Source organism: Triturus cristatus, chromosome 6, assembly GCF_964204655.1.
Source record: "Triturus cristatus chromosome 6, aTriCri1.1, whole genome shotgun sequence".
NCBI classification, from domain to species: domain Eukaryota; kingdom Metazoa; phylum Chordata; class Amphibia; order Caudata; family Salamandridae; genus Triturus; species Triturus cristatus.
In genome coordinates, this window is record NC_140589.1 from 807,833,780 (window position 1) to 807,861,109 (window position 27,330).

Below are 27,330 nucleotides of genomic sequence, written 5' to 3' on the forward strand. Positions count from 1 at the left end.
AGTTAAACTGTGGTGCATCTTGATCATTGTAGTATAATATACTTACCCATGTTTTCTTCTGTTGCAGGTTTCGCAGCCAGAACCCCATACATTCACACAGGCGTACGTGAGTTCAAGCAGAAGAGGTCATTGTTTGGTAGAGTTAAACTGTGGTGCATCTTGATCATTGTAGTATAATATACTTACCCATGTTTTCTTCTGTTGCAGGTTTCGCAGCCAGAACCCCATACATTCACACAGGTGTACGTGAGTTCAAGCAGAAGAGGTCATTGTTTGGTAGAGTTAAACTGTGGTGCATCTTGATCATTGTAGTATAATATACTTACCCATGTTTTCTTCTGTTGCAGGTTTCGCAGCCAGAACCCCATACATTCACACAGGCGTATGTGAGTTCAAGCAGAAGAGGTAATTGTTTGGTAAAGTTAAACTGTGGTGCATCTTGATCATTGTAGTATAATATACTTACCCATGTTTTCTTCTGTTGCAGGTTTCGCAGCCAGAACCCCATACATTCACACAGGCGTACGTGAGTTCAAGCAGAAGAGGTAATTGTTTGGTAGAGTTAAACTGTGGTGCATCTTGATCATTGTAGTATAATATACTTACCCATGTTTTCTTCTGTTGCAGGTGTCGCAGCCAGAACCCCATACATTCACACAGGCATACGTGAGTTCAAGCAGAAGAGGTAATTGTTTGGTAGAGTTAAACTGTGGTGCATCATGAACATTGTAGTATAACGGATTGCATTCATGAGCTAGGCGTCAACGTAAGCCATGTTTCCTTATCTTGCAGGCTTTGTGGCACAGCAGGTTCAAACCGGCGGGCACGGAAATGTTCAAGCACAAAGCTGCCACTTTGGGAGAGTGCAGTGCTTCACCACAAAGGAAGAAATGTTGCCTTGTATCCAAGGAAGAGTGGATGAAAGAAATTGTGGAGGCTGAGACGCAGAAATCACGAAGCAAGGTTCGCGTGCAACTCTGGGAACTTTTTCAATACAGTCCAGACGTGGGCTTGATTTGCAAAGCATGTGCCGAAGCCAAGATTGTTGGGGACTTTTCCACAGGGAAGAAATGGAATGATGGCTGGAAACTGGATTACATGAAACGCCATCTACTTAGCAAAGTACACAAGTCTGCCATGGTGATATTGAGAAACAGAAGTGCTGCTGCCAGGTTTGGTTATAGAGTGCGGGCAATGCTGACAGAAACTGCCACTGACAAAGCAAATAGAATGGAAGTAGTTGAACGCAAAAGATCTGTGCCTGAAGAGATAAAGATTCTCATCAACAACGTGTTGCTGGCAGTCAAGATGAATACTTCAATGTTATCTGTACAAGACATCCATGACCACCTAGCTTTGTATGTCAAGTTACCAGACAGCTGGAGGAGCAAGAACTATGCCTTTGAGTTCCTTGAGGCCATCAATCGCGTGATACACTGTGAAGCTATGGCAGAACTTCGGCATGCTTTGTATCACACATTGATAATTGATGAGAGCACTGATATTTCTGTTTCAAAAATGCTCAACCTGTACTTCAAGTTCCGACCAGTAACATCAACAGAGCACAAAACACAGTTTGGTGGCATAGTGAAGCTGACTAGTTGTAATGCTGAGGCTATCACTACTTCTGTGAAAGAATTCTACACTGCCAATGAACTGGACCTTATGAAAATGGTCATGTTCACATCTGATGGTGCGTCCGTGATGCTGGGTAAGAATAATGGTGTTGCTAGTCGCCTTAAACAATCCATACCTCATCTAGTTGAGCAGCATTGTGTCGCCCATCGAGAAGATTTGGGAGTTGATGATGCCTGGAAAAGGGTTCCAATGGTTAAAGAGATGGAGACATTATTGAGGACTGTCTACACTGTGTTCTCCAGATCTCATGCAAGGAAGTCCAAGCTGGATGAAATTGCATCGGTCACTGAATGTGAAGTGGTCTCTTTTCGACCACTGAATGAAGTCCGGTGGCTTTCAAGGCATTTTGCTGTTGGTGCACGAATTCGTAATTACGAGGCTGTTCTTAAGTACTTTGAGCATGAGAAAGTTGAGGAGAATGATCCAGTTGCTAAATATTGTTATAAAAAGCTATCAAACTCCAACTACCATATTTCACTTGCAGTACTTAATGACATTCTGGGTGAATTTGCATCTTTGTGCAAACTATTCCCAAAAAGTTCTCTGACTACTGTTGAAGCTGTACAGTATGCAAGAGCAAAGATTGGCCAAGTTAAGCAACAGTATTTGGGGGACACTGTCTTTTGGAGCAGCAATGTAAGAGATCTGATGGTGTTGTACAAGGAAAGGCAAGAGTTTGACAGTGGGACTATTTTGTCTTTTGTTTCCCTTCTTTGTGAGCACATGCAAAAAAGGTTCCCTGAAGATGAGCTGAAAGAATGGGCAAGTTTTGAAATCCAGGCAATGGCAGCACAATCACATTTTGATTTTGGGACTGAGAATATACAAAGACTTGTAGAAAAGTATAAAAATGTCTTGGTCCTGGGTGATTGCGAAACACCAGAAGATGTTGTCCGACAATACAGAGACTATAAATATGTGGTTGCAGAACATGTAAAGGGTGGGTTATTTACCACCTTTCAAGACATGGTGAATTTCACTGTACGCAATGCTGCTCAGTATAGTGTGGTGTCTCAGCTTGTTGATGTCTGCGCAACGTTTCAGGCATCTAGTGTAGCTTGTGAACGAGGATTCAGCCTCATGAATACTATCAAGAGTAAATTAAGGAATAGACTAGAGCAGAAGCATTTGGCTATGCTGATGAGGACAAAGGCCTACCTCCTGAACGGGAAAGTTGACCTAGATCGAGTTTATCACCACTGGAAAAATGCCAAAGATCGCCGTGAGAAGCAACCCTGTCACCCCTCTAGTGATGCCACTTGACATGTACCCCTTATTGCTTATATGTGATATTGTATAGGCTCCCAACATTTCCCCACCCAATTAACAATGCTCAAGTTAAGAATATTTATTAAAATCTTATGATGGTACCACCGTTTAAGTCTTGTGCTTTTCTAAACTTGAAGTGTACTTGCCTGTGTAACCAATTCATGTCATGGCGTGTTTATCCAATTTGGAAACTGCCCTTAAGACACTTATTGTGGCACTGTATGTGTGAAAATGCACTATCTTTTCACTTTTTAAAGTAAATGTTCTGAGTGACATTTGGCGCTGCGCACACGCACGGTCTGGTTCCTGGCGCACATTGCCATGGTTGCAGTGCACAGAGACCCTCCACTGCCGCACACAGAGGAAAGAAATTAGAGGGCACATTGATCTCAACCTCTAATTGTTGTCCCATTATGGAGTGTGGTTCCAGTGAGCAGCCTCTATATCCCGCCCACTTTGCCATATTTTTGTGTGTTTCTGTGGGCATCCCCGTACCGTAAAAACCGGGCGTTCCAAATCCATATTGAAATCCATACCTCTTTTCCAAACTCCCAGATGGGGTGGGTTCTCCGCTTTGCATTGCCTGTCAATGTCACGTTTGGCAAGGGTGAGGCCCAGAAACAGTAAATGTGGTTTGTATCTATTACCCCCCACTCCCTCCATGCAGTGCAAGTGCAGGAGCTTCTGGGAAGATCCCATGCCAATACCTCCACCAGGCAATTGACCACCCCCCACCAGAAGCCATCTAAGGCAGTGCAGGACCATACTGTATGTAGGAACGTGCCCTCTTCCCGTTGGCAGCGCAAACACTCGGGGAGGCAGTCAGACCCATCCTCCAAAGTCAATGTCTAGTATAATATTTCCTGTGGGGATACTTTAATTGTATGAGCCTCAGGCGTGCTGAGATCGCCGCCCCCCCCCCCTGGGAGGCTCCAGCGCTTCTGTCCAGTCATCATCATCAACTGAGCCTAAATCAGTTGCCCAGTCCACCCTCAGGGTGTCTAAGGTAGTAGGGCTGTTCATAATTAGGGACTTGTAGATCTTCATGAATGGCCTAGGCGAAACACATAAGTGTTGGCATTGTGGGCCCTGTGTATATTATGACATGTCGCGTGTGGGGCATAAAGCCATCCTGATCCGGGTGTATCAGGTCGGGCAGGTGGGATAGCAATCTATTCGCCAGCAACTTTGCCGCCAATTTGACCTCTATGTTTAAAAGTCAAATTGGCCAATACGATGAGCAGAGTTCGGGTGGGCAACCTGGTTTCAGGAAGACCACAATTTTTGCTTGCCTACAGTCGGGAGGCATACAGTTTTCTTTCAGGGCAAGATGGACTGTGGCTAAATAATTGGATCCCAGAAGGAGCATGAACGCTTTAAAAAATTTGCAGGGAAACCCAATGGACCCTGGAGCTTTCCCGGGTTTCAATTCGAATATGGCAGTAGTCAGTTACTTAGCACACTTAAGAGACCCTGAGCAGATTTAGAGACCTGCAGGGACCACCTCCAATGTAATGGGGGCTTCTAAAGACTCTTGCGCATCCATGGATAGCGCCTTAGGTGGTATGTCACCAAAGAAGTCGTTAATTTGGGAATCTGTCAGGACTTCGCGTTTAGTATAGAGGGTTTGATAGAATTCAATAAAGTGGTGGACCACCTCTACCAGGTCTGTGAGTGTTGTGCCGTCACAAGTTCGAATCGCTGGTATTTGAACTGGTTACACGGTATGTTGGCACAGCCTATGTAGGAGCTTTACTTATTTGTCACCCCAATGAAAAATCCTGCTTTGCGAGGACAGCCATGTACATCTGGCCTCTTCCAGCAGTTCCCCTTGATATTGTTGTTGTAGTAAGCCTAATTGTTAGCGGACGCCAACCCCATCTCTCTCCCTACCACGTCTCTCTAATTCTAAGATCCGTGCTTCCAATTGTAAGAATTTGTTTTTTCGTCCCCTGTCTGCAGTGCAGTGGCTAATGTTGATCCCACATATAGTTAGTTTCATGGCTTCCCAAAGGACTATGGCAGAGGGGGTCGTCTACTCATTAAATGAGAAGTAATCGAGCAATGCTTTGTCTATATGTGTTCTGTAGGGTAACAAGTGTATTTGCCATGGCGATAGCCGCCAGCGAAGGGGAGGCTCGCTGTGGCCCACCAACAGTCGCATTTCCACAAGGGAGTGGTCCAAAAGGCCTCTGGGCATAATCTCTACTTCGGGTATTCTGTGGGTGTGTTCGCTGGTAACAAAGATATAATCAAGCCTGGAAAAATGAACCGTGGATGGGGGCGATGTATGTGTATCCTGCTGCCGCCGGGTGTAGCACCCTTCACGTATCTGTCCATACCAACAACTCTGCCATTGGTCCCAGCCTTGACTCTCGTGTTGCCCCATGTGACTCAGTATGTGTATCCCGCTGCCGTCGGGTGTAGCGCCCTCCATGTATCTGTCCATACCAACAACTCTGCCATTGGTCCCAGCCTTGACTCTCACGGTGCCCCATGTGACTCAGTAAGTCTCCAGCTGTCACGCTCAGAGTGTATCACATCATTCGAATCTCCACCGATAAACGCGAGGCCCTAAGGTATCTACCTCCAAATGTCTGTTACAAGTTCAACAAATGTTTGGTTCAGGGGTGGGGGCGTAAACACTGCCCAGCACCATAGATTCACCGCCCACTGTGCCCGGCACAAAGAAATATCTGACCTGTGTATCTACCGATGTTCGGATGTGTGTGAACGGGACTTTATGTTGAATCAATATGGTTACCCCTCTAGATCCTCTTGTATATCCAGCGTGAAAAACGTGTGTGAAGCTGAAGCGGGCCAGGCATGATGTTTTGGTCCCCAGTAAATACGTCTCTTGCAAAAGCAGGATGTCGACCCCCATGCACTATGCTTGTCTAAGAACAGCGCCTCGATGCACCTGGTCGAATAGACCCCGGGCGTTCCATGTGACAATGTGGATCTTCCCAGCTGGTGCTGCCTACTTCTGAGTTGTCATCGGGATACGGGACATGTACGATCAGGGGTGTAACCCATGGGAGGACCACTGCGTTGGGGCACTAAATGCGCTAACATAGCAATTGTGTAAAACAGAACAAATAACCAAATCCCCCTTTCGAATTTCCCACAGCAATACCTCAAGAAACTTTGAAGCATCTGTCGCAGAGAAGGGATTCTGCGCCTGTCCCAATGGGGATTGGGCACAGGATCCGTCCAAAGGATCCCCAAACACCCCATCTATTGAAAGTTTCCTGAGGAGGTAAAAATGGCCTGACTGTGTTGTGGGCCTCCAGATGATGAATCCGAGTCCTGAGGCTGGGTGTATGAGGCATCAACTGTCGTATCTCGTCTACTCACATGAACACCTCCTCAGGTGTGTCAAAAAACATGGGGCAGTCCTTATAACGGACACTCAGACGGGCCGTGTAAAGTAGCATATAAGCGATCTGTAGATCTTGGAGGTGTGTTTTCGCTTCAGTGCAAGACTGATGTTGTTGTACCAGCCGGGTGTAATCCGGGAAAATTATTATCCGGTGGGAGTCAAATGAATGGGATTCTTGTATCCTGGCCAGTCAAATGGTGTCTCTATCATGGAAATTGAATATCCGGGCGATAGCTAGCAGTGGTCTGGCACCTGGGGGAAGGGGTGGGGCGGGTACGCAGCCAGGGATCTGTGAGCACATTCTATAATAAAGCAGGTGGAAAGAGATTCCACTGGGACCCAGGATTAGAGCCACTGAGCGAGAAATGCACCATATGTGCCCTAGCAGCACTCAGGAAAACCCATAAAGTGATGGTTGTTTGTACGGGCTCTTCATTCAGCATCTTCTACATGAGGAGCAAGCCTGCTTGTGAATTTTTCGAGGGTGTCCACCTTTCCTTGAAGCGTAGAGACTGCATCCTCCACCCCGTGACCCTGGTCTCAGCTTGAGTGAGACGCTCCACGGCACTGCATAGATCTTTGCGCAGTAACATCACATCGGACCATAATGCTCCAATTTTGGCATCTAAAATATCCCAGGATTGGGTTATCACAGCCAGCAGTGTGGCATTATCTGGGGTACCACTCTAGCCTCCTGTTGCCACGGCCCTCCCTGCGCCCGACCCAGTGTATTTGTCCAAAGTGCTTTGCTCTGAAGAGGAGCCCGTGGGCATATCTTTGGACATGGTAGGCTTAAGCTAAGTGCAGTTGTTATTGGCGTTGGAAGATCCCCTCACGCCAGCAAATCGCAGCGTACTGCTTCCGGTGGACTGGCAGTTATGAGGTGCATCCATGCACTTGATTCACAGTGTTTCTGTGGGGGTTGGGGTCCAGGGGTTGCCTTAATGAGTGCTAGGGGCCGTCTCTCCCAGCCACAAGCCACACCGAGACCTGGCCCGGTCACCTCCATGGACAGGGAAACACCCATCCCTCGTGTAGTACGTGCTGCACTGCCCTGGCTCTGTTTGCTCTGCTCGTGGGTTGCTGGATCATCGATGGTCCCTCAGGATATGACAAGCAGGAGGATCTGGCAGGCCTCACCTCCTCTGTTGCTCTGTCCTCGATCAATGTTCTGCAGCCACACGTCACTAATTTCCACAGCGCTGGGTCTCCGCCATCTCCCACTGTCTGAAGGATTAACCACGCGGTAGATGGGCTCTCGCTGTCAGAACGTGTCTTGGTCTCTTCACTTGATGGCACACAATTCCAGGCACACACCGTTTCTGCTGCACCCCTTGCGGTGCCTCTGGGGAGTTGCGGGCCGTATGTGGCCGCCGGGACACTCACCTGCATGGCACGCATCACTTTGCCTCGGCCAGAGTCGCAGCTCGGGGAGAGCACAGCGGTCATACGTGTGTCATCATGGGCCAGCCCTCAGCCGATGGGGATTGGAAAGCTGCCGCTGTACACCTGATGTCTGTCTGAGTGCTGGAGGTATGTTTTATGGCTTTATGCAAGCCGGATTGCAACGGATAATGTACGGGCAACAGAAGCTCGCCTAAAGCGCATCCGCCATGTTGGACCGCAAGGCCACGCCCCCTTATTACATTGATTTGATTTATTTTGAGCAATTAATCACACTTTACATTGCCTCCTGCTAAGAGCAATTGCTAACTTCTTATCCCAGAGTTATTTACAGTTGCATAGATTGTTGACCATATTGTATCCGTGAGGATTATCCTCTGTAAACAGGGGGATGACGAAAGTCTGGGATCCATTAAACCATTAAAAGAGTTGGATGCAACTGAAGTACCCAAGTCACATATCACATCATGGACAAGACTCTTGGCAATATCCTGGGTGCTGCACCCAACAACGACCCCCATTGACTGTTGTGAGAAAATCCTACAGCAGTATACACTCATCCGTAGCTGAATAGCAATCCTCACCCTGGCATCATTTTCATGATAGCGATAATGGGACCTCTTGGTGAGCGCACCACTTCAGGTGTGACATTTGCCCCACGTTTGGTATGAAAGCACACATTTGTAAAGGTCACTGGAGTTTGCAGGCTGTAAGAAAAGATTGATGGACGGCTCTGGGTACTATCATTAGGGAGAAATTAAGTGAACAAGTTTGTAGTTAAATTACTGAATGTCTGAAGGAAAATTATACACAATAATCATAAGCGAACATTCCCACTAGACTTCTTCACATGCATTTTTGGAATTAACCCAACAGTCGCTGACCCAACATTTTATTTCCAGGATTTATAACATTCTTCTTTGACTACTTTAACTTGTATACATTTTAAACTTTTACATATATTACACCACATTTCTTCATAATTTGTTTTATATAAAAGCTATCCATCTTGCACTTTTATCTCATCAAAAAAGACACTACAATAAAATATAAATAAGCTACATCAGAATAAGAAAAAATGATTAACAGAATACTACTCTGTACCCCACTCGTAATCTACTGTCTCTCATTTATACCCACACGCTACACTAACACACATTCCCCATATATAATTCTCATGACCCACAATAATCCTAAATAGCACAGCAAGGAGACCTCTTCTTTTAGTCTTTCCTCGTGGTGTCTGGGTCCAGGGTCTCCACATAACCTTTGGCAATGTATGTTTCGGTGGCTACATAGCATACTTAACCACCTTCTTCAGGACCTCAGTCCAGTAGATTAATTCGCCAGCACAAATGGGGGTACATTTCAATAAAATGAAAACAACTAAATCTATGGATCACTGTATAAAAACATATTTAATAAATAATTTGAAACAATCTTTCTATACAAGCGAAAATAGAAAAGTAGGCTCCACCAAATCGCCTGAATCCACTCACCAATATGAGCAGTGAAAATTGTGCAACAAATTAAAAATAGAATACCATTATTAACAGTGAGTGGTGAAGGAAAAATATACATAGGGAAGGAAAAATATACACAGTGGCAGAGTTTGTTCAAGCCTTCAAGGGAGAGAGCTCTGCATATGGCCACGGAAAAACAATTTCAACAGAGTAAAACAGTTGTCTATTTAAACAGTTCCAGAGCAAATAGAACTAGTAGAATGATTGGCCTCATTGACTGTTGTGAGAACATCCCATGGCAGCATTCACTCATACATCGCTGAAAAAATATCCTCACCAAGGCATGATTTTCATGATAGCAATAATGGGACCTCTCAGTGAGCTCGCCACTTCAGATGTGACATCTGCATACCACAAGTTTAATCTGTACCTATTCTCAATATATCTGACAGTGCCAATCACATCTCTAGGGACTTTTTATTTTCTGTGGATGATTTTTGGCCCGTGTCAATAGCCACAGTCTTCCATAAAGTGATTGGAGAATGGAGTTCCAAGAATGTGAGATTTTTAAGTGAAATCCTGGCGCTCAGAAGAGACACGAGTTAGCAAGATGAGTAATTTAATAATGTTTTTAACATATTATAAGGTAGCACTCTGATATTTAAGAAAGACAATTTGAGTTCAAACAAGGAGTGTTAAGAGTATTTGCCAGGAAATTGGTGCATGAAGAGTGAGGCCAAAAATAGATATGGTAGCATCCATGTGCAAACACTGAAGCAAAGTATTATGGAACATATTCCAGCATTTCTTGCCACAGCAAATTATCATGCCACATGTTTAAAGAACTATGGCTCGAATGTATCAAAGCCCTACGTATGGATTTTTAATTTGTGAGAAATACTGACTCACAAAATGTTAATTTAGATGTATTAACATTACCTGTACTGCAATACCAAAGTGTTATGATCTGCAAACGCAAACTACTAAATCAGAATTAACATTTTGGTAAAAGTCACAAATTGCAAACTTGCGTGAGTGCTGGTAATATTGTGGCAATGAGGATGATAATTACTGTAGTAATAATGATGTGGCAATGGTACTAGATGTAAGGGTAGATGTAACTGTAATTGTGGTTAATAGTAATTAAACAGGTGGCTGGGAGAAACTCTCAAAAGGTTATGCACTAGCAGTGGATCACCTTCTGATAACCATTGCTATCACGGTTGGCTGTTGGGTGCTCTCCATATCAAATTAGCATCCTGAAAACCCCATCATAGGGCCATGGGTACTTTCTATAAACACAAAAAAGCAAGTAGGCGACCATCCTTAGGTGAGGCGCGTACTCAAGCAGCGACAAAAGCATTTTTTTAAAAGCACTTGTTGAAAAAAGTTTGCTGCTTGTATATAGTGCACATATATGAAATAAGGAAATTAATGTGTGTTGATTGAGTGTATTTTTCAGATGTAAAAAAGCCATTCAGACACTGCAGTAAGCTAATTACAAACAAGAAAATGTTATACAAACCCTATTATCCTATATCTGTTAGATGTAGCGCTGTCAAACTCCTGTGGTTCGTCTCTTCACATTTCTTGCACCGGACATATTCCAAGAAGTAGAGATCAGTGTGTGGATTTACATGCTACAGAAATATTCAAGCGTCTCAACAAAAAGTTTGAAATAAATTATGATTTATTGTGTATCAAAATGCCAGCAAGTGGTTCAGAGTTCGACAATCTTACAATTTGTAAAGACTTGCACATTGGTAAATCTTGTGACACATTTTAACCACAGTTTTCTCAACACCAGGGAGATGAAAGTGCTTTGCAATTATCATTAAGACACTAAAATGGACAGAGATAACTAATGGTGCATGATCTAATACTGGCACATTGCAACACATTTTAAGAAATGAGGAACTGCAGCAAATGTAGGTCATGGTGTTCCCGAGATAACTATATGAATACACAAATGCCCTGCGAATATGTATGTACAAAGTTGGACAAAAGTAATTGATTACTAGTTTTCAAAACAAGCGTATGCTGTGACACATTTGTACGAGCATGGACATGACTCAGCTTGCATGGAAACTGCTCACCTTTAGTCAGGTTTCCCTAATTTGTATGACACTAGAAAGTGGACTTCACTGTTATACACTAACACACCCTGTGATACAAGTATTTCTGAACAACGCAACATATATAGAATATGGGGACGATAACATAGCTCAACATTCATATAAATCACTGAGTTCCAATAGGTCATGAAACACTTGAAGGATTTTGAAAACAAGCACTACACCAAAACGTTAGTGTTACATTTTTTCTCAGTGCAATTCTATTCGGTTTTCGAGTACTCCAGTGTAATAAAAAATAGATATATTTTTATTTACAATTGTGGAAGCACACAGACTGCCCGGCTCCTTTCTTCCCTTCCAATCAATTCTTGGACCAACTCCTTCTAAAACAAGGAGACAACTGTCGCCAGCCTGGTTTACGTGCATTCTACAACCGCAGCGCTTCACAGCACTGTTCGCGTCTGCTACATCGATTCATAGTTACAAAAACTGAATTTAATTCAGTATGTAGAAAATATAAGCTAGTTTATTTCTAAAGCCTACTTTATGTTAGTACATTACTAAATATGCAAATATTGGAGACAAATATAGGCATTTGTGTTGAACAATGAAGTCACTTTTCGCAAAATGAGGGCAGTTGTTTAAAAGTGGTCAAAACCAAGATAATTATCAGCATTATGGGGCTGATTGCGATGGCGGGCGGACTTATGTACGCCCGCCATCGTATCCGAAACAAGGCCGCCCAACAATCTGTTGGAGGTCCCCACATAGGCATTACAATACGACCGCCACCACGGCGGTCGCAATGCCTTTATTTTGTGTTGCGGCAACTGCAAGACAAAAAGGGGACACTGCACATATCTCTGCATTATGTGGCAGGCACCATGCGGTGCCTGCCACATAGTGCAGGGATTTGTAGGGGGGCAGTCCCGATATCTGGGGTGCAGGGGGAAAGGGGGCCTGCTACGGGCCCCCAAGTGCCTTTCTGCCTGCCTTTTCATGGCGGGTTACCTGCCATGAAAAATGTAGTTGGAAAGGGACATCATAATCCCTACGGCGGTGCTTGGTAGGCACCGCCACTATTGTGGGAATAGGATTCCCCTCCGACAGGCTCCTTGAGCCCATCGGAACCGTGGCGGTCGGTCTTTCCGACCATGCCCGCCACTGTTATGTGGCAGGCTTAAAACCTGCTTACGATGGTGGTGAAACCGCCACTGACAGGCTGTCGGTGGCGATTTCACCACCATCGTAATCAGCCCCTTAGAGGGGTTGAGGACAGGGGTGATAACTTGTATCTGTAAACATAGTGCTTGTTCAATGGGCACAGTTCATCTGTTATTGACGGTGTGAAGCAAAACAAACAACTCAGACAGAAATTACATCACTCTGCTCCTCTAGGGGCCTAAATCACAAAATGAACATAAAATAGATCAACTACCAATTGCTGAAATAAGCAATTCCACAGGGGTTTTCTTTGAACATTGTAGACTGTTCTCCTGCCTATGCAGCACACGTGGGCAACAGTCTTGAAATACAATGCAATAGAAGATGTTGAAAAGGAGCCCCATTATGGCTGAACCACTGGCAAATATTTTCCTAATTACCCATCTACATTATGACTACTTTATCTCAATGTACCATTTGAAATGGCTTGTTTGTTCAGTGTGCTGCAAAGTTTAATTCTTTTACTCTTTACATGTAAAAGAAATACAATCGAAGATTTAAAAAATCCATGTTTTCCTGAAAAATTTGCTTTGAATCATTCAGTGAGAGCAGTCAGCTCTTGGTCTGAAAATGGAGCTAACCTTAAATCATCAGACCTTGAGTAAAATTCTTCAAGAAATTTTCAATTATGCTACAAACGCCCATTAAATTTGCATTTTAAAAAAAGTGGCTTCAGAAATAGCGACCAGAGGCAGAAATCGTATTAAATTATTTCTATCTATATTAAGACTCTGAAATTAAGACAAAAACATGCACCAATTAAGAATCACAAATGCCACATGGATTCATCGGTATGATGAAGTTCATTCGTGGAGGTTAAAGGATAATCTCGCAACTACAGAGGAGGTTTGTCGATGTACCTGATTTACACAACCGCTTAGCTCTACAGGGAGTGAGAACTAGGGCGGTCGTGATCGGTGAATTGGTCTCCATAAATTCTATTCTCATTTTTCCCTGAGCTTTCGGTCATCTGTGAAAATTTAAATATCCATGGAGGATGATGCTTTCCAGCTCCAAGCACTATTCTCCTTATATTTGAGGACTAAACGTCTGCAGATAACTTAGAATGGCAAATCTCTTGTCATTTTAGCTCAAAATGTCTACCTACTGGTCAACAAAGTGGTCAGTAATGAAATCAATGTTCTTGGAGGCTGATCAAATTTCAGGGGCTGCTGAACATCCCTATTATAAAGAATAAAGGCTGTTATAATGGTACCCCCTTGTTTATGTGACTTATGAGACACCTGTGAGTTGATGTTATTTGGTTCCACAATACTGGGGGTGCACCAACCTCCAGTACCATTCTAAGAGGCTCATACTCCATGTCTGTGCAAATACTACAGTGTACTGTGGCCTGTGGAAAGACCACGACATTTGACAGGATTTGTCCAAAACCATTTGAATGGTTTTAACATTCTTGACAATGTATCATCTTAAAATGGTCCACTCTCCCTTTCAGAGAAATAGACGAGAACACTGCCACTGGCCAATTTCAAGGTATAAAGCATATTTGGTACAAGTTTCTCCATGCTACTGGCATTCAAGGCACATAGAGGCCAGATATTTGCACCATATTGATATGATCACATCCCTGCCATGCGCTGGAAATTTACCAGAGAAGTGGAGGTCCCAGACAGGTCTGAGTAGCAGCTAACACAAGCCCGGTGTAAGTACTGATCCATAAAGACCCACATTTCAGGTGAACCATCTTTGGCATGAACTGAGAGCAGACGTAAAGAATTATTCTTGAAAAGTGCATAGTACACTTCTGCGGGTCACAAAACAACATACGAGGGTTTGGAAACACAAAAAGGAGAAAGCTGCAACAACTAAAACTGAATCAAGAGCTACAATGTAATAAGGACTTGGCCAGTTAAGTGAAAAATTAATGGGCTCCCTCAATTCAGTGCATGGAGATTTAGCAAAAGCCAAACAGTGGTTCTGTACCAAACGCTGAGAATGGGGCCAGCAGAAGAAACATTTGTTTGCTAAATTAAAAAACACATTTGTAAAAGATGACCAGTTTGGCTACTTATAACTTAACAAAAGCCTTCGAACAAGGAGGTTGCCAATAGTATTAGAAAATATGTTTGGCCAGCAGTGAGAATGTTTCACATAAACGTCACAACATATGTCCTTTACTGTTGGATAGACAGTAAGAGGTTCAATTCGGCATCTGGTCACTTGTAGTATTTTCTTAAATCTCAGAACTATGCTGGGATCTTTTTTTTTTTTGTGTTCCAGTGACAATGGACCTTTTGTTCAATTTTAAAGAAACCTAAATACAAGAAATAAAACGTTGCCTCCAACAGAACCTCCTTTAAATAAGAAAAGCTCATTCACCTCAATTGTAAGTATGTGAACAAGGCAAACAAATGACAATTTTAAGTGATATTTCGAGAAAATCTTAAAACCAATATTGAAATGTAAAATTGCAATTAATAGGTAATAGTATTTGAGTAAAATCATCAGCAAATATATTACATAACATTTTTTCTAAAATTAAAATGGCAGTTTTTGAAGATAAAATACAGAAATACAGTATGTTGCATGTATTTTTTTACATCATAAAAAAATGAAATGGAAAAAGAGTTTTCTATTCATCTGGATCATAGCTCAAAATGGGTCCCAACCATTTCTCCACTTCAGTCACCGTCATACCTTTCCTCAATGCATAATCCTCAACCTGAAGTGAAAAAGAACAAATCTTGGTGTTAGCTGCACGCTGACCAAAGACTATCGGTACATCGTTAATCGACATTGGATTTTGACAAGCCTGGACTGGTAATTTTCATTAGCAGTGCATTTAACCCCTCGATGAGTATTTAGGATTATCTTGCAGACTCACCTTTAAAACTCTTTGCAGGAGACATGAACAGGATGCGGACTCAGCGAATGCTGGTCAAATAACAAGCATCTGCAATGCAATAGGACTCGCATTTACGCGTGTTTGTGCTATTTGGCATTGTAAATGACAATGCCATTTATTTATGTTTTGGTTTTTAAAACATAAATAAAAGGCATTGTCATTTAGAATACCAATAGCTTAAACCAATAGCTTAAGCTCTCGCAAATGCAAGACCTGATGCATTCCAAATGCTTGTTTAAAAGTGTGTGTGTGGTGGGGGTTGCAAGCAGAAGGTAGCAGAAGGAACACAGAGTAGGGGGATGTGGGGAAGCAAAACTGAGGGTGCGGGTGTGGGGAAGCAAAACTGATGGCGCAATGGGGTAAGGAGCAGGGAGGGCATAGGGAAGCAAACAATAGACAGAGCAATGTGGCGGGCAAGGGGAGAAAAGTAAATGAGCGAGAGCAACGTTAAGTTAGGGGTCAAAGCACACCCTTTACAGGTAATCTGAGCCGAGGAGCAGAGCACAGCGAGCTGCCACTTTGGAACTGGAGAACTGCTCAGTAAAGCGCTCCAATACCTTACGGTCGGGTTCGCACTTGTGGTTGCCGTAGTGTGTGTCCAAAGAGACAGTTGCAACCAAATAGAGTTTATTTCTTTTTTGGATCCATTTCAGAGAGGAACACATTGAGAAAGCAGGGTAGTAGCCCTTTTTTGAAGTCATTATTTTTAGCAAGTGAGTGGAGGAGCAAACCTAAAGCATATTTATGTTTAACATAAATGTTAGTTCTGAAAATAAACACGTCAGATCTAGCGGAATTTACATAGGGCACCTTTGACCTCCCTAAAGGCATCGCTGAGCTGCCCCCTTCTGTCTCCCATGGACCCTGAAGAGCTCCCCGTTTGCTACGAGTTATACAAGCCGGTGGTCACAATTGTGCTCCAGCCCTCCTGCAGTAAGAGAAACTCATTAAAGAAAATAGTGCTTAGAGACTAAAGAAGACGTACCGTGTAACAACCGAAGTAAAAGGGCCAGTCCTCATGGGAGGTTACAAATTAAGACAAGGTGGTACTAACAAGCCTAATAACAAATAGGAAGCCAACATTTACGAAGGACAATGACACAAGCCAATGACAAATATGGGCGGAAAGTGGGTGGGGCTTCAAGTACATACTCCAATACAGCATGGCTCGCAGAGCAGCGCATGTGCTGCCCAGGCTTGACCTAAAAAACAGAGCTGACTCCAAAGTAACAACACCGAAGACCAAATTCTACCGTAAGCATCGAAAGTAGAGGCAGCCCTGCCACATGATGTAGAGGTGTAGCTCACCACCACAGCCGAGTAGGGACCCTCCTGTTGCACACTGACAAGCAACATGGCTTGTTCCTTTGTCTGGATGTCGGGAATACAAAGGCTCAGAGTGCCGGCCTGGTAACAGCAGAATCAACCAGCAGCAGGTGGCGGTAAGCAGATCCGTTCACTGCCACAGGTGGCTCAGCGAGCATGGACATAGAGGACATCTCAATTTATAAGACACTTCCTGTGTAGCACACCACTCTAGAATGCCTCACAAGAGTCTAAGCAGCAAATATCAGTGCCTGTGACGACCCACGACCATGTTGGGACTATCGACCATGAAAAGTACATCCTTCGCTGGAGAGCCACATATGCCCCGATTGGACAAGCATGGAGGGGCCCATTTTGGGAAAATCCACAGCCTGCAACCCAAGGAGACAAAAAGTTGGAGAGGCAACAAAACAGGGTTAGATTAGGGTAAAAAATAGGCACGGGCAGCCCGAAAAAAGTGGCCCACATTTGCGGATTGCGCCTTTACGCAAAACACCACTTAAGTGTTTTAAATAAAAGGGATGTTCTCTAAAAAATACATGTTTTCTTAACTTCACGGAGATAAATAAAATGCAAATATTGTCAGGAATCTGTGCATGGATTAGTTCACAATGGTGAACCACACCTGAATCTAAGTGAGGCCACTTCTGCTCAGGCCCCCTACCCCTGTTCAATCTGCGTACATTAATGGGCTGGCTCAGCGAGAGACTAGGAATCACACCTCTGCCCTGTTGGGAAAAGGGTACATAGAGGCCCATCTGCAATCAGAATGGCTGCTCAGACCCCCCCTGGGCCACTGGCAGTATCCGAACAGCACAGACACAGCCCAAATAGTCCACCACGCTACCCAAAAAAGCGGCCTACAGCTGCAACTCAGAAACGGCCCGTGGACCGAGTACTCTCCTTACCAACCCGACCCTGGAGGCAAACAAGAAACAAGAGCTTACGTCTCCTGTGCATACGGGAACCCTAAAGCAAGAGGAATGGGTTATGAAAAACCTGTGGCTCGGATTTCAAGCTGGAGGTAGGTGCCACCCTCAAGATGTAACGGTGTGTCTCTACGCCACACCTGAGTAACTCTCGAGAAACTTAACATCTAGGTGAAAATAGGCACAAATGGAATCTTCAGATCATTCAGGAAGATTTCTGGGATTGGAAAAGCTTCCGTTTCATAGGGATCATGTCAGCTCACACGGAGTCAAACAGCAGGTGTGAACAGAAGGTAGCTACCAAAATCTGGGAGTAGGAGCTCTAAAAGTGGAATGTCTGGATACATAGAGGCGGATAATTTCCCTGTGCTGAATCACACAGCAGACACACTAATAATGGGTTTGGGTGGGGCTGATCCAAATACAGGCACCTGGCATCGTGAACCTCCTGACTTCAGGTCCAAAGGAAAATTTGGTGATAAATGCAATGGGAGACACAGAAGAGGTAATTGTTTTGGATGTATGCACGCAGAGGCATCGTGAACCTCCAGCTTTAGTAGTTACAAGGGGGGTTCTTTATGGACAACACCTCTGAATTAACGCTATAAAGGAATACCTGGTGTAAGAAATTGGGGTAATTTTTAATAGTGGAGGAAAATTTACTGAAGCATCAACCACAATCCTTGTCAAGGTGAAGTACCAAAGTCACATGATTGTACATGACGTATTCTCTTTATTTTTCAGACAGCTTAGAACATTAGTGTGAGAAATTGTGTTGTTGGTTCAGTGGGGTGTTACCCTACTAAAGCAACAGCCACAATGCCGTCAGGGTGAACCACTAACGTCACAAAATTAACATGTGCTTAACCCCATGGTAGCTTGGTACTAGGCAGTCAGGCTTAACTTAGAGGGACTGCGTAAAGTATTTATGCAGCACACTAACAGTAATAAAGTGAAGACACAACACAAGAAAAATCGCAAACCAATTTAGAAAAACAGAGAAAAGTTTAATGAATAAAAGGACATCCAAATGAATAAAATCCAATCAGAAGAACCGAGGTAATAATTTAAGTCTTAGTGAAAAAAAGCACCTAAAAGATCAAAGAGTCAACCATAGGTATCTGGGCATGTGAGACTAGGACAAGTCAAAAGTTAAGGCCAACTGCGATGGAGCGAGCGTTGGATACACAAGGTGGGTTGGGCTAGGTGTCAGCTTACCTTCGGACTCTTGAAGAAAACTTCCTGAAAAGGTAGAAATTTAGCGGACCAAAGCAGCAGGTGGTATCCAAGGAGAAGGCGTCCTCATCAGGGAGCCGCTGGATGATGTCGCAGGGAAGGTTTTTATCTTTGGACATAGTCATATTTTTGATAGTTAAAAATCTCCACGGGGTGAAGCTGCAAGCTGTAGCTAATGAGGGCTTAAGGAGGCTGGATACCTTTGCTGGGAGGTCCCGCTGAAAAGGATTTGCTGCTGCGGAGAAAAACAACGGCAAAATAAGGCCGACCGCCAGTACATCTTTGGTGGTGCGCCTGGCTGGTAGGCCTATCGTCGGTTCTCCAGTAACTTTTTAGTAAACATTATTTTAAAGTCCTAGGTTCTTGGAGGAGTACCACTTGCACCACTACCAAGGGTGCAGGACCTGGTGGGCACCACTTGGTGGGGGTTGGGACTGACTCCAGCAGAGGCCAGGTGCAGAGTCCAAGGCCCCAGGAGCTTGTTATGTCCCCGTAGCTCACATAGGAGTTCAGCAAACTTGACCTTTGAGTCACTTCTGGTGGTACTGGGTTCAAGCCGATGGTCCAGTTCTCCTTCAAGCAGCAAGGCAGGCCGACAAGAAGCGGGGCAGTCCTCTAGTGGCAGCAGGGCAATCTTCCAAGGCAGTCCTTCTGAAGTGTTCCGCAGATCCAGGAGTGCACTTAAGAATTGTTCAGAGGGTCCAATATTTATACCTGGTGCCATCCTTTAAAATGGGGGGAGATCCTGGGCTACACCCACATCTAGTTCAGGAAAGTTCTTCCCTTCCCCTGCCAAGGCTTCAAGAAGTCTGGGATGACAAAGGTTGGTGTTAGGCTCCTTTGTGTGCATTAGAGGGAATAGTCTGAAGTGTAAGTGGGGCAGAAAACAGCTCTACTGCCAGCCATTGGGCCTACACCTATTACCCTCTGCCTCTCTGTCTGGCAGGAATACACAAACCTCAACAGCAGAGCAATTCACAATCATGTGATCCAGGACACAGCCAACAGGTATCAAATGTATAGGGCAAGAAAATGCCAACTTTCTAAAAGTGCAATTTTCAGAAGTGTGAATTAAAATTACCATTGAAGAAGATTTTAAATTACAATTGATTTGATTCCAAACATGATATTTCTACCTGCTCCCAATCAAAAGTGGTACCTATTAAATGCAATTAGGCAACCCAATGTTAGCCAATGGAAAAGATAGGCCTTACAGTAGTGAAACACAAATTTAGAGGTTTTTCACCACAAGGACAAGTACAAGGTAAACCAAACATGCCCTACCTTTTAAATACATGGTTTATTTGTCAGGTTGAATTGACAATTTAAAACTGCACTGTAGGCTGCAATGGCAACCCTGAGACATTTTTAAAGTGCTACTTTAGTGGGAGGCACAAGGAGTGCTGCAGGCCCTTTAATTTAATTTACAGGCCCTGGGTATATGTAGTACCACTTTGCTAGGGACTTACAAGTTAATCAAATGTGCCAATTAGGTGTAGGGCAGTTTTACCATGTTTAAGGGAGTAAGCACTAGCACATTAGCACTGGTTGGCAGTGGTAAAGTGCACAGAGTCCTAATGCCAAAACAAATAAGTTCAGAAAACAAGAGGGGTGACAGCAACAAGTTTAAAGGAACACCACATCAATTATGTCAGGTCTAACACAGGGTCAATAGGAGAATAAGCTGGAGCAAGTCTGAAAGAAGAGATGGATAGACAGAAAAAGGAAAGGAAGAAGAAATACTGAATGGAAGGAACAGTGAAAGAAAAGTAGGAAGGGTGATTGGAAGATTGGATGGGTGAGTGGGGAGATGGATGAATGAGTGAATGGACAGTGGATGGATACATAAAAAGCAAGACAGAGTAAACGTAAATCTGAGTGTGGGCAGATGGATAGATGGCTGACTGGCTTTGCTGACAATGGGTAGGTCAAAGGATGGAAATATAGGAGGAAGGAGGTTTGGATATATGCATAGAAGAGGGATGTGTGAATGGATGGATTGATTGATGTAATGGCTGATGAATTTAATAGGGACAAATTGAATGATTGGGTGACAGAATGTAAAAGTGAAACAGTCAGTATCAGTGGGTGGAAGAGTGAAAGAATGAATGGATAGATGCTTGGATGGAAGAGAAAAGAGAGGTCTTTTTAGGGAGGTTTGGGCTTACTTTCTTTACTTTCTTGGTGTCATCAGAGCTTTGGTTCAAAGTGGGGGGTATTTTCTGGCTACTCCCTTGCATGCAAGGCAAGGCAGTGACTGGGAGCCACCTTACAGCAACAACAATAATGAGGAAGGAAGTGTGTGAGATTAGTGTTTAATGGGGGAGCTATTGAAATATTAAAACTTAGACAGGTTGACAAGACCTTTAGCTAACCAAACGGGTGACAAAACATTTAAAGTGATTTCAGGGGACACATTAACACAAGACTGACGGATAAAACAGAATACTAGCTCTCTAAATAAGACATATATAGGGGCTAACAAAACAACATGTCAGCTGGACACCAAACCAATGATGTTGGTTAAGTCAAACATATTGCTTGAGAAAGTTGGTGGCACACTTCACCCCGTACTATCAGTAACTGTACAATATGAACCCCATAGAAGCAATGGATTATGATATATTCCTGGATGAGGAGAAAGTTCTACAATAACCGAAAAATAATGGTGAGCCACTGACACTCCAATTGAAATAGGGAATTAAAATTTTCCTAAGGAGACTAAAATCAACAAATGATCAGGGCCAGATGGATTTGTCACCTTTTCCAACAGGACAACTGTTCCTACTTGATTGGGATTTCTCACCAATTTGTTTACCCGTTTTAAAATGTCAGACAATGCCACACTGATCATGCTAGAAGCAGTAGTCTCCATTATTTCTAAACTGGGTAGGGATACAACGTTTTGTGACTTATACAGAGTGACAATTCTGAGAAGGCAACACTTTTACCAAGATTTTGTCTTAGAGACATTAGACAATTACAGGCCATCTGGTTAATTCTGACCAGTGCATCTTTTTTTTTTAGAAGACAAGGAGTGTATGGAAACATGAAAAACAGGTCCATTTCATCTGTCATGTTTGTAAATAAAGCAGGAGGATCAGAGAACTGCGATGTGGAAAAAGTGTTTAAGGAGGCGAACGGGTTTATAATCAATCAAGGATCTTGAGTAAGATTTGACTTTGTAATAAGAGGAAGTGTATGGCTCTAGAGGCTTGTGAGACTAAAATGGTAGAGGAATGCCTGATAGGCAATTTTACAGATTAATATATAGATTGTAAAGAAGTTTGGTAGAGGCTTGTAGAGTGGTTCCCAATGCAGTTACTTCTGGTAGTATTTGGAGGACTAGTCTGGGTAATCAATTTGAATATAGTGGTCAGTTGTTGCTGGGAAGCGTAGGGCAGAGTTTTAATTCACAGATAGGTTTTCAATGTCCATGATATCTGCTGGGAAGTGATTAGATAGCACTGTTCACTTAATCATGTTTATTTCGAGGAATATCATAGTTTGTCCAGCCACATTTGTGGAAAGGCAGAATATCCAGCATTGCTTTCTCTGAAAGTGCGATCTTTGGTTTAATTTATTATTTGCCTCCAGGATGGCCAACCTCAGGTCGTCAGGGGTGTGGTCTTTTACTAGGAAATGTGAACTCATTTTGGTGGCAGTCCTTTTGCAGTGAACCGTACTCTGGTAATCCGTAGTTTTACAAGTCTGGTGTTCATGCCGATATATCATAGGTGGCAAGGGCATTGGATCAGATAAACACAATCCTTTGTATTGCAATTTGTATGTGTCTTTTAGATCCAAACTTGAGTGCTGTCTAGGTGTATCTCCTTGGTTTGTTCCGCAAATTTATAGATGCCATGCTGCCCGAACGTTAAGTGTCTAGAGCCAGGTGGTAGGTCTCATAATGTGTATTGTTCCTCTTTAGATCTTCCACGTGGTCTTGTATGTACCAGCTGGTCTCGAAGGTAGCTCGTTCGTTTGAATGCAAAGCGAGGTCTTGGTAAATCCAGAATACCAGATTGGAGAATGCGCCAGTGCTTCCCTTTGATTATTTCTTGCCCTCGTCCGTTCTCTTTTGATGACCAATGTGTGGGTAATTGCAGGCCTCAAAATTCTTACTCAGTGTGGACGCCTCCTTCTCATAGTTGTGGAAGAGTTGCAGTTATGGCGTAAGCGCATGAATTAGCCAAAGGGGAGATTGTCACAGAGGGCTTTTGGATGGTGGCTGCTATATAGTAACAGATTGTTGCAGTCCGTTTCTTTTCTGAAGGTAGTGGTAGTTCGTTGTTCACAGTGATCATAAGATCCAAAAAAAACGTGACTGTGCTGTCAGAAACGATTTTGGTGAAGTTTAGAAAAGGGTTGAGGAATCTGATCCATTCGAAGAAGGCTTCACATCTTGGGAGATCGCTGCTCCAAAAGATGATGATGTCGTCTATGTAGCATCACCACAGTTTCACATTGTACAGAAAGGGATTGTTGTTGGAGATGCGAATGCGTTCAAACTCTGCCATACATAGGCAGGCCAGACTGGGGGCTAATGTGCTGGCCATGGAAGTTCCCTGGATCTGGTGAAAGAAGGCCTCCTGAAACTGAATGACATTTTCTTTCAGGGCTATAGTTGCACATTCCATTTTGAAGCTTACTGGGGTGGGGGATGTCCATATCTCCGCCAGGAGGCAAGTCTCGATCACTTCTAGTGCTTCTTCCTGTGGGATGTTGGTGTAGAAGGCCTCCATATCTACTGTCATCAGAAGTGTAATATCAGTAAAGACTGTATTTGCTGCAATCAGATTCAGGACGTCTCTTGTGTCCTTAAGATATGATGGAATTTTCTTCAATAGTGGTTGTAGAAAGTAATCACAAAATCTGCTGGGAGGTTTCAATAGGGATCCAATCCCTGGAACAATGGTGCTCCCTAAAAGGGGAGAAATGCCCTTTTGTATTTTTGGTACAGTGTAGAAATAAGGTATCCTAGGGTTGGAATTTATTAGAAATTCTGCTTCCTTGTGGGAGATCCAGCCTTGTGACTCAGCCCAGTTGACAATTGTTTGTATTTTAGTCTTTAAAGTTGGTGCTGGGTCTCTGGGTATTTGGCAGTAATATTTTGGTTGAAAAAAATGGGGGCTGTAGCATACGGTAGATCGGGTTCCACAGTTGTTGTGGAGCCGGGTAGGGGCCAAAAGGGTAACCATACATTGGTGGTGGTATGCTTCTATTACTTTTGTGGCTACCCACACTTTCGCCACTCAATGAGCTACTGAAAGATCACTGTGTACGGCAAAAGGACATGGGTTCTTCTTCCCATGAGCTTTCACCTCCGGATGCTTGGTAGTCTTTCCTAATATAGGGGTACACTTTCTCTTTTTCAACATTTTTATTGTCTTTTTGGAGTTTAGAGATTTTATGTTGCATTAGATACTCTTTATGTTAGCTCATTTCTGAATTTATCTCTGCTAGACGGGTTTTAAAGGTGGAGATTTGTATTCCTGCTTTAAGATTCTTCTCTGCAATGGTGATCTTGATAACCAGATCACCAGAGAGGTGTTTTGCTGTGTCAGGCTATTTGTGACCATTCACGTCTGAAACCTATATCCTCCAAGAAGATCTGGGTGCTGTTGTCACTAATTTTCCATTTGGGGCAGTATTAGCCCGTAAGTACTCTGTCATAAATACCCCATGTAGGGCTATCTTTTTCTGTTGTTTTCTGAGGGCTGCTACAGAGTTCTAATCTTCACCATTACTACTTGCTGGCCCACTGCCATCTGCACCCAGTAGAGAGGGGGCTCTTAGAATTTCAGCAACAATGTCATCATCATAGCTTAACACTTGGGTGGCCATAGTTAGTAGTGTATGTATATTTCTTAGCTCGTAGTGGGAAGCGAGATCAAATTTCCCTGGACTGTGTGTTTTGTCTTGAGTATAAGGTATTTTTCCATGGCACGGCTGCCATACATACATGTGTAACCAAACGGAAGGGACAGGGAATAGCATATTTACCGAGGCCCTATACCCATGTTCCTCAGGCACATGAATCGCAAAACAAGATAAGGTAGTTGCTCTGGAGGAGTTTAGTAGATCCTGAGTTGAGGTGGAATCAGCCTTGTCTGACCTAGTGACTCAGGGGAATCATCGCTATCCCATTTTGAACACCCAGGTGCACTAGTGAAGCCATAGGGGAGCACAGGGAACTGGAAATGCGTCAGTTTCACAGAGAACTGCAGATAGCACTGTGGGTCTGCTAAAAAGGGATATGGAAATAAGAGTCATTAAGGTCCAATGCAACCATTCAAGCTGGAGGATTGAGGGTAGACAGGACGTGGGCCAGGGTGAGCATCTTAAATTTATCCTTTTGTGGACAGGCATCGAGAGAGCAGATATCTAAAATATGATGGAAGCCTCCAGCCTTCTTTGGTACCAGGAAATAGTGGGAGGAACACCCAGCTGCTACGTCCTATGCCGGGATCCTCTCTATCGGTCCTCTAGCCAAAAGTGCGACACTTCCTGCTGCAAAAGGGATAAATGGTCCTCTATCAGCTATCCTGAGAATGGTAGAAGGTGCAAGGGGTGGAAATATAGGGAAGGGTGCAGTTGTAATGAACAATTTGTATGACCCACCAGTCTGAAGTGCATTCCGCGCTGGGAGAAAATGCTGGATTCTGCCTCCAACAGGTTGGCTGTGTGCCTGGAAGGACTTACTAAAGTGGTTTTGCAGCTGCTCCAGCTGGAGAGTCGGGCACTATGCAGAATGGGTGGTAGTGGTAACCCCTACCATAGCCACAGAGGGGGCAAAACGGTGAAATTGTCTCAGCGGAGCAGACAAACCCAGGGAACATGCTGTGGGCTTGCTATCATTGAATCGTTCAAGGGCCAAATCTGCTTTCTCGTCAAACAGACAGGAGCAGTCAAAGGGCATGTCCATAAAAAAGGATTGACCTCATCTAGGTGTGATAACTGAGTGCCACACTGGTACGGATTGTCTGGTGGAGGCACTTGGTTGTGTCCAGCCCACAGTAGATCACAAATATTGCTGCACTTCAGTTATCTTCAATCGCTTGATTGAGAGGGACTCTGTGGACTTCAGGCACAGCAAGTAAAACTTGGGCTATTGTGTCCTAAAGTGGAGACGCAGAGACAGCTAGCCTTGGTGGAGCGCAAGGCAAGGCCGGTAGAGAAAAACATGCACTTGGCGAATGCCTCAGAGTGCTTTAATTCACGGTCCAGAGGGGGTTGGGAAGGCATTCAGATTAATCCTGCCAGTTAAGGCCTGTATCACCAAGCCCTCAGGTGTCAGATGTTGAGTAAAAAAAGCTGGGTCGTCTAGGGCGCAGTGATAGCGCCAAGCTATTTGTCTTTCACTGATGATCTAGAGCATTGCTTCACAAATGCAGCTAGCAGGGCATCTGTTAGGGCCTTGTTATAAGGTAGTATAGGTTCAGTATGTGTCTGGTCTGTTTGTAAGGCCATGGTTTACCTTACCTCCATTGTTGATAGTTGTACATCAAGATTCTCAGCTGCTCTCCGCATTATGACTGCAAAGTAGGCACTGTGCTTAGTGGCAGAACCAGGGGTTAAAACCAAACCAATGTCTACAGAAATGTACAGACCACTAGCATCTTGCATTCTTCATACCAGTTGTCCTCTGCTTATTAAGGTATAAAAACATCTTCATCGTCTTGACTGTCATCATCTGAGTTTATTTCGACAAGGTTGTGAATGACTTTGACCCCGCCATGAGGCAAGGACAAAGTGTCTGAATCCAATGGGTTGCCAGAAGGCTGTGGCCCAGTGGGTCACAGCGCGGCCTCGGTCGTGGTCAAGACTAGTTAAGCTCAGTAGTCAAAGGGCATGATGGTCTGAGCCTTCTACGGCGATGGCATCAGCTTCAATGCATGCTGGTCCAACACAGGCACCAGAACCAGAGTCAGCACCGAAACCAGTGCAAAATTTGAAGGGGTTTGAAGAATCCAGCTAGCACAAAAGACAACCCCGTCAGCACACATCCAGCCAGAGGTCCTTGCTGTTCCTTGTGTCTTTGAAGAACAACAGAGGGAGCCTGTTGGGTGCCAACAAGGTACAACATGGTATTGTGGAAGGCCTCTATCTGTTGCAGCACAGCTGATGGACCCGGAAACTTGGCTGAATCAGGACGAGACTCGGAATGCAGTGCAAAGGTGTTCAACATCAGAGGTTTGGTGACACTACTGCAACTTCTCTGGAGATCAAGAGTACCATAAAGGGGCTAAGCCCTGCTTGACTTTCCTATGCTTCTCTTTTGACTTACTCAATGACTTGGACTGCGCGTGATAACCTGCGGCAGGAATGACTTCAGGAGCGGGAATGGGACCTTCCTTTCAACCTCTACTGGTCATGGCGGGGAGTCTTTAGGCATTTGGCAACATAAAAGCTTCACTTCACAGTCTCATATAGCCTGAAAATTAATCTCAGTTCAGTCGTTGCAGGCCCTGGAGTCATGTTCTGACCCCTAACACCAAAGGCATAACGCAGG

At 44.0% G+C, this 27,330-nt stretch overlaps 1 protein-coding gene across 1 annotated transcript in view; it reads right to left on the reverse strand.

The window, feature by feature from the left end:
- Positions 1–10,825: 10,825 nt before the first annotated feature.
- The window catches only part of MTR (5-methyltetrahydrofolate-homocysteine methyltransferase), a 456,618-nt gene continuing 440,113 nt past the window's right edge, over positions 10,826–27,330 (reverse strand). Inside the window, exons 33-34 of the mRNA XM_085611389.1 lie at positions 12,585–15,141; positions 10,826–12,445 (exon numbers count right to left, since the gene is read on the reverse strand). Coding sequence (XP_085467515.1) covers positions 15,052–15,141 — 90 coding nt within the window. The 3' untranslated portion in view covers positions 10,826–12,445; positions 12,585–15,051. The remainder of the gene's footprint in view (positions 12,446–12,584; positions 15,142–27,330) is intronic.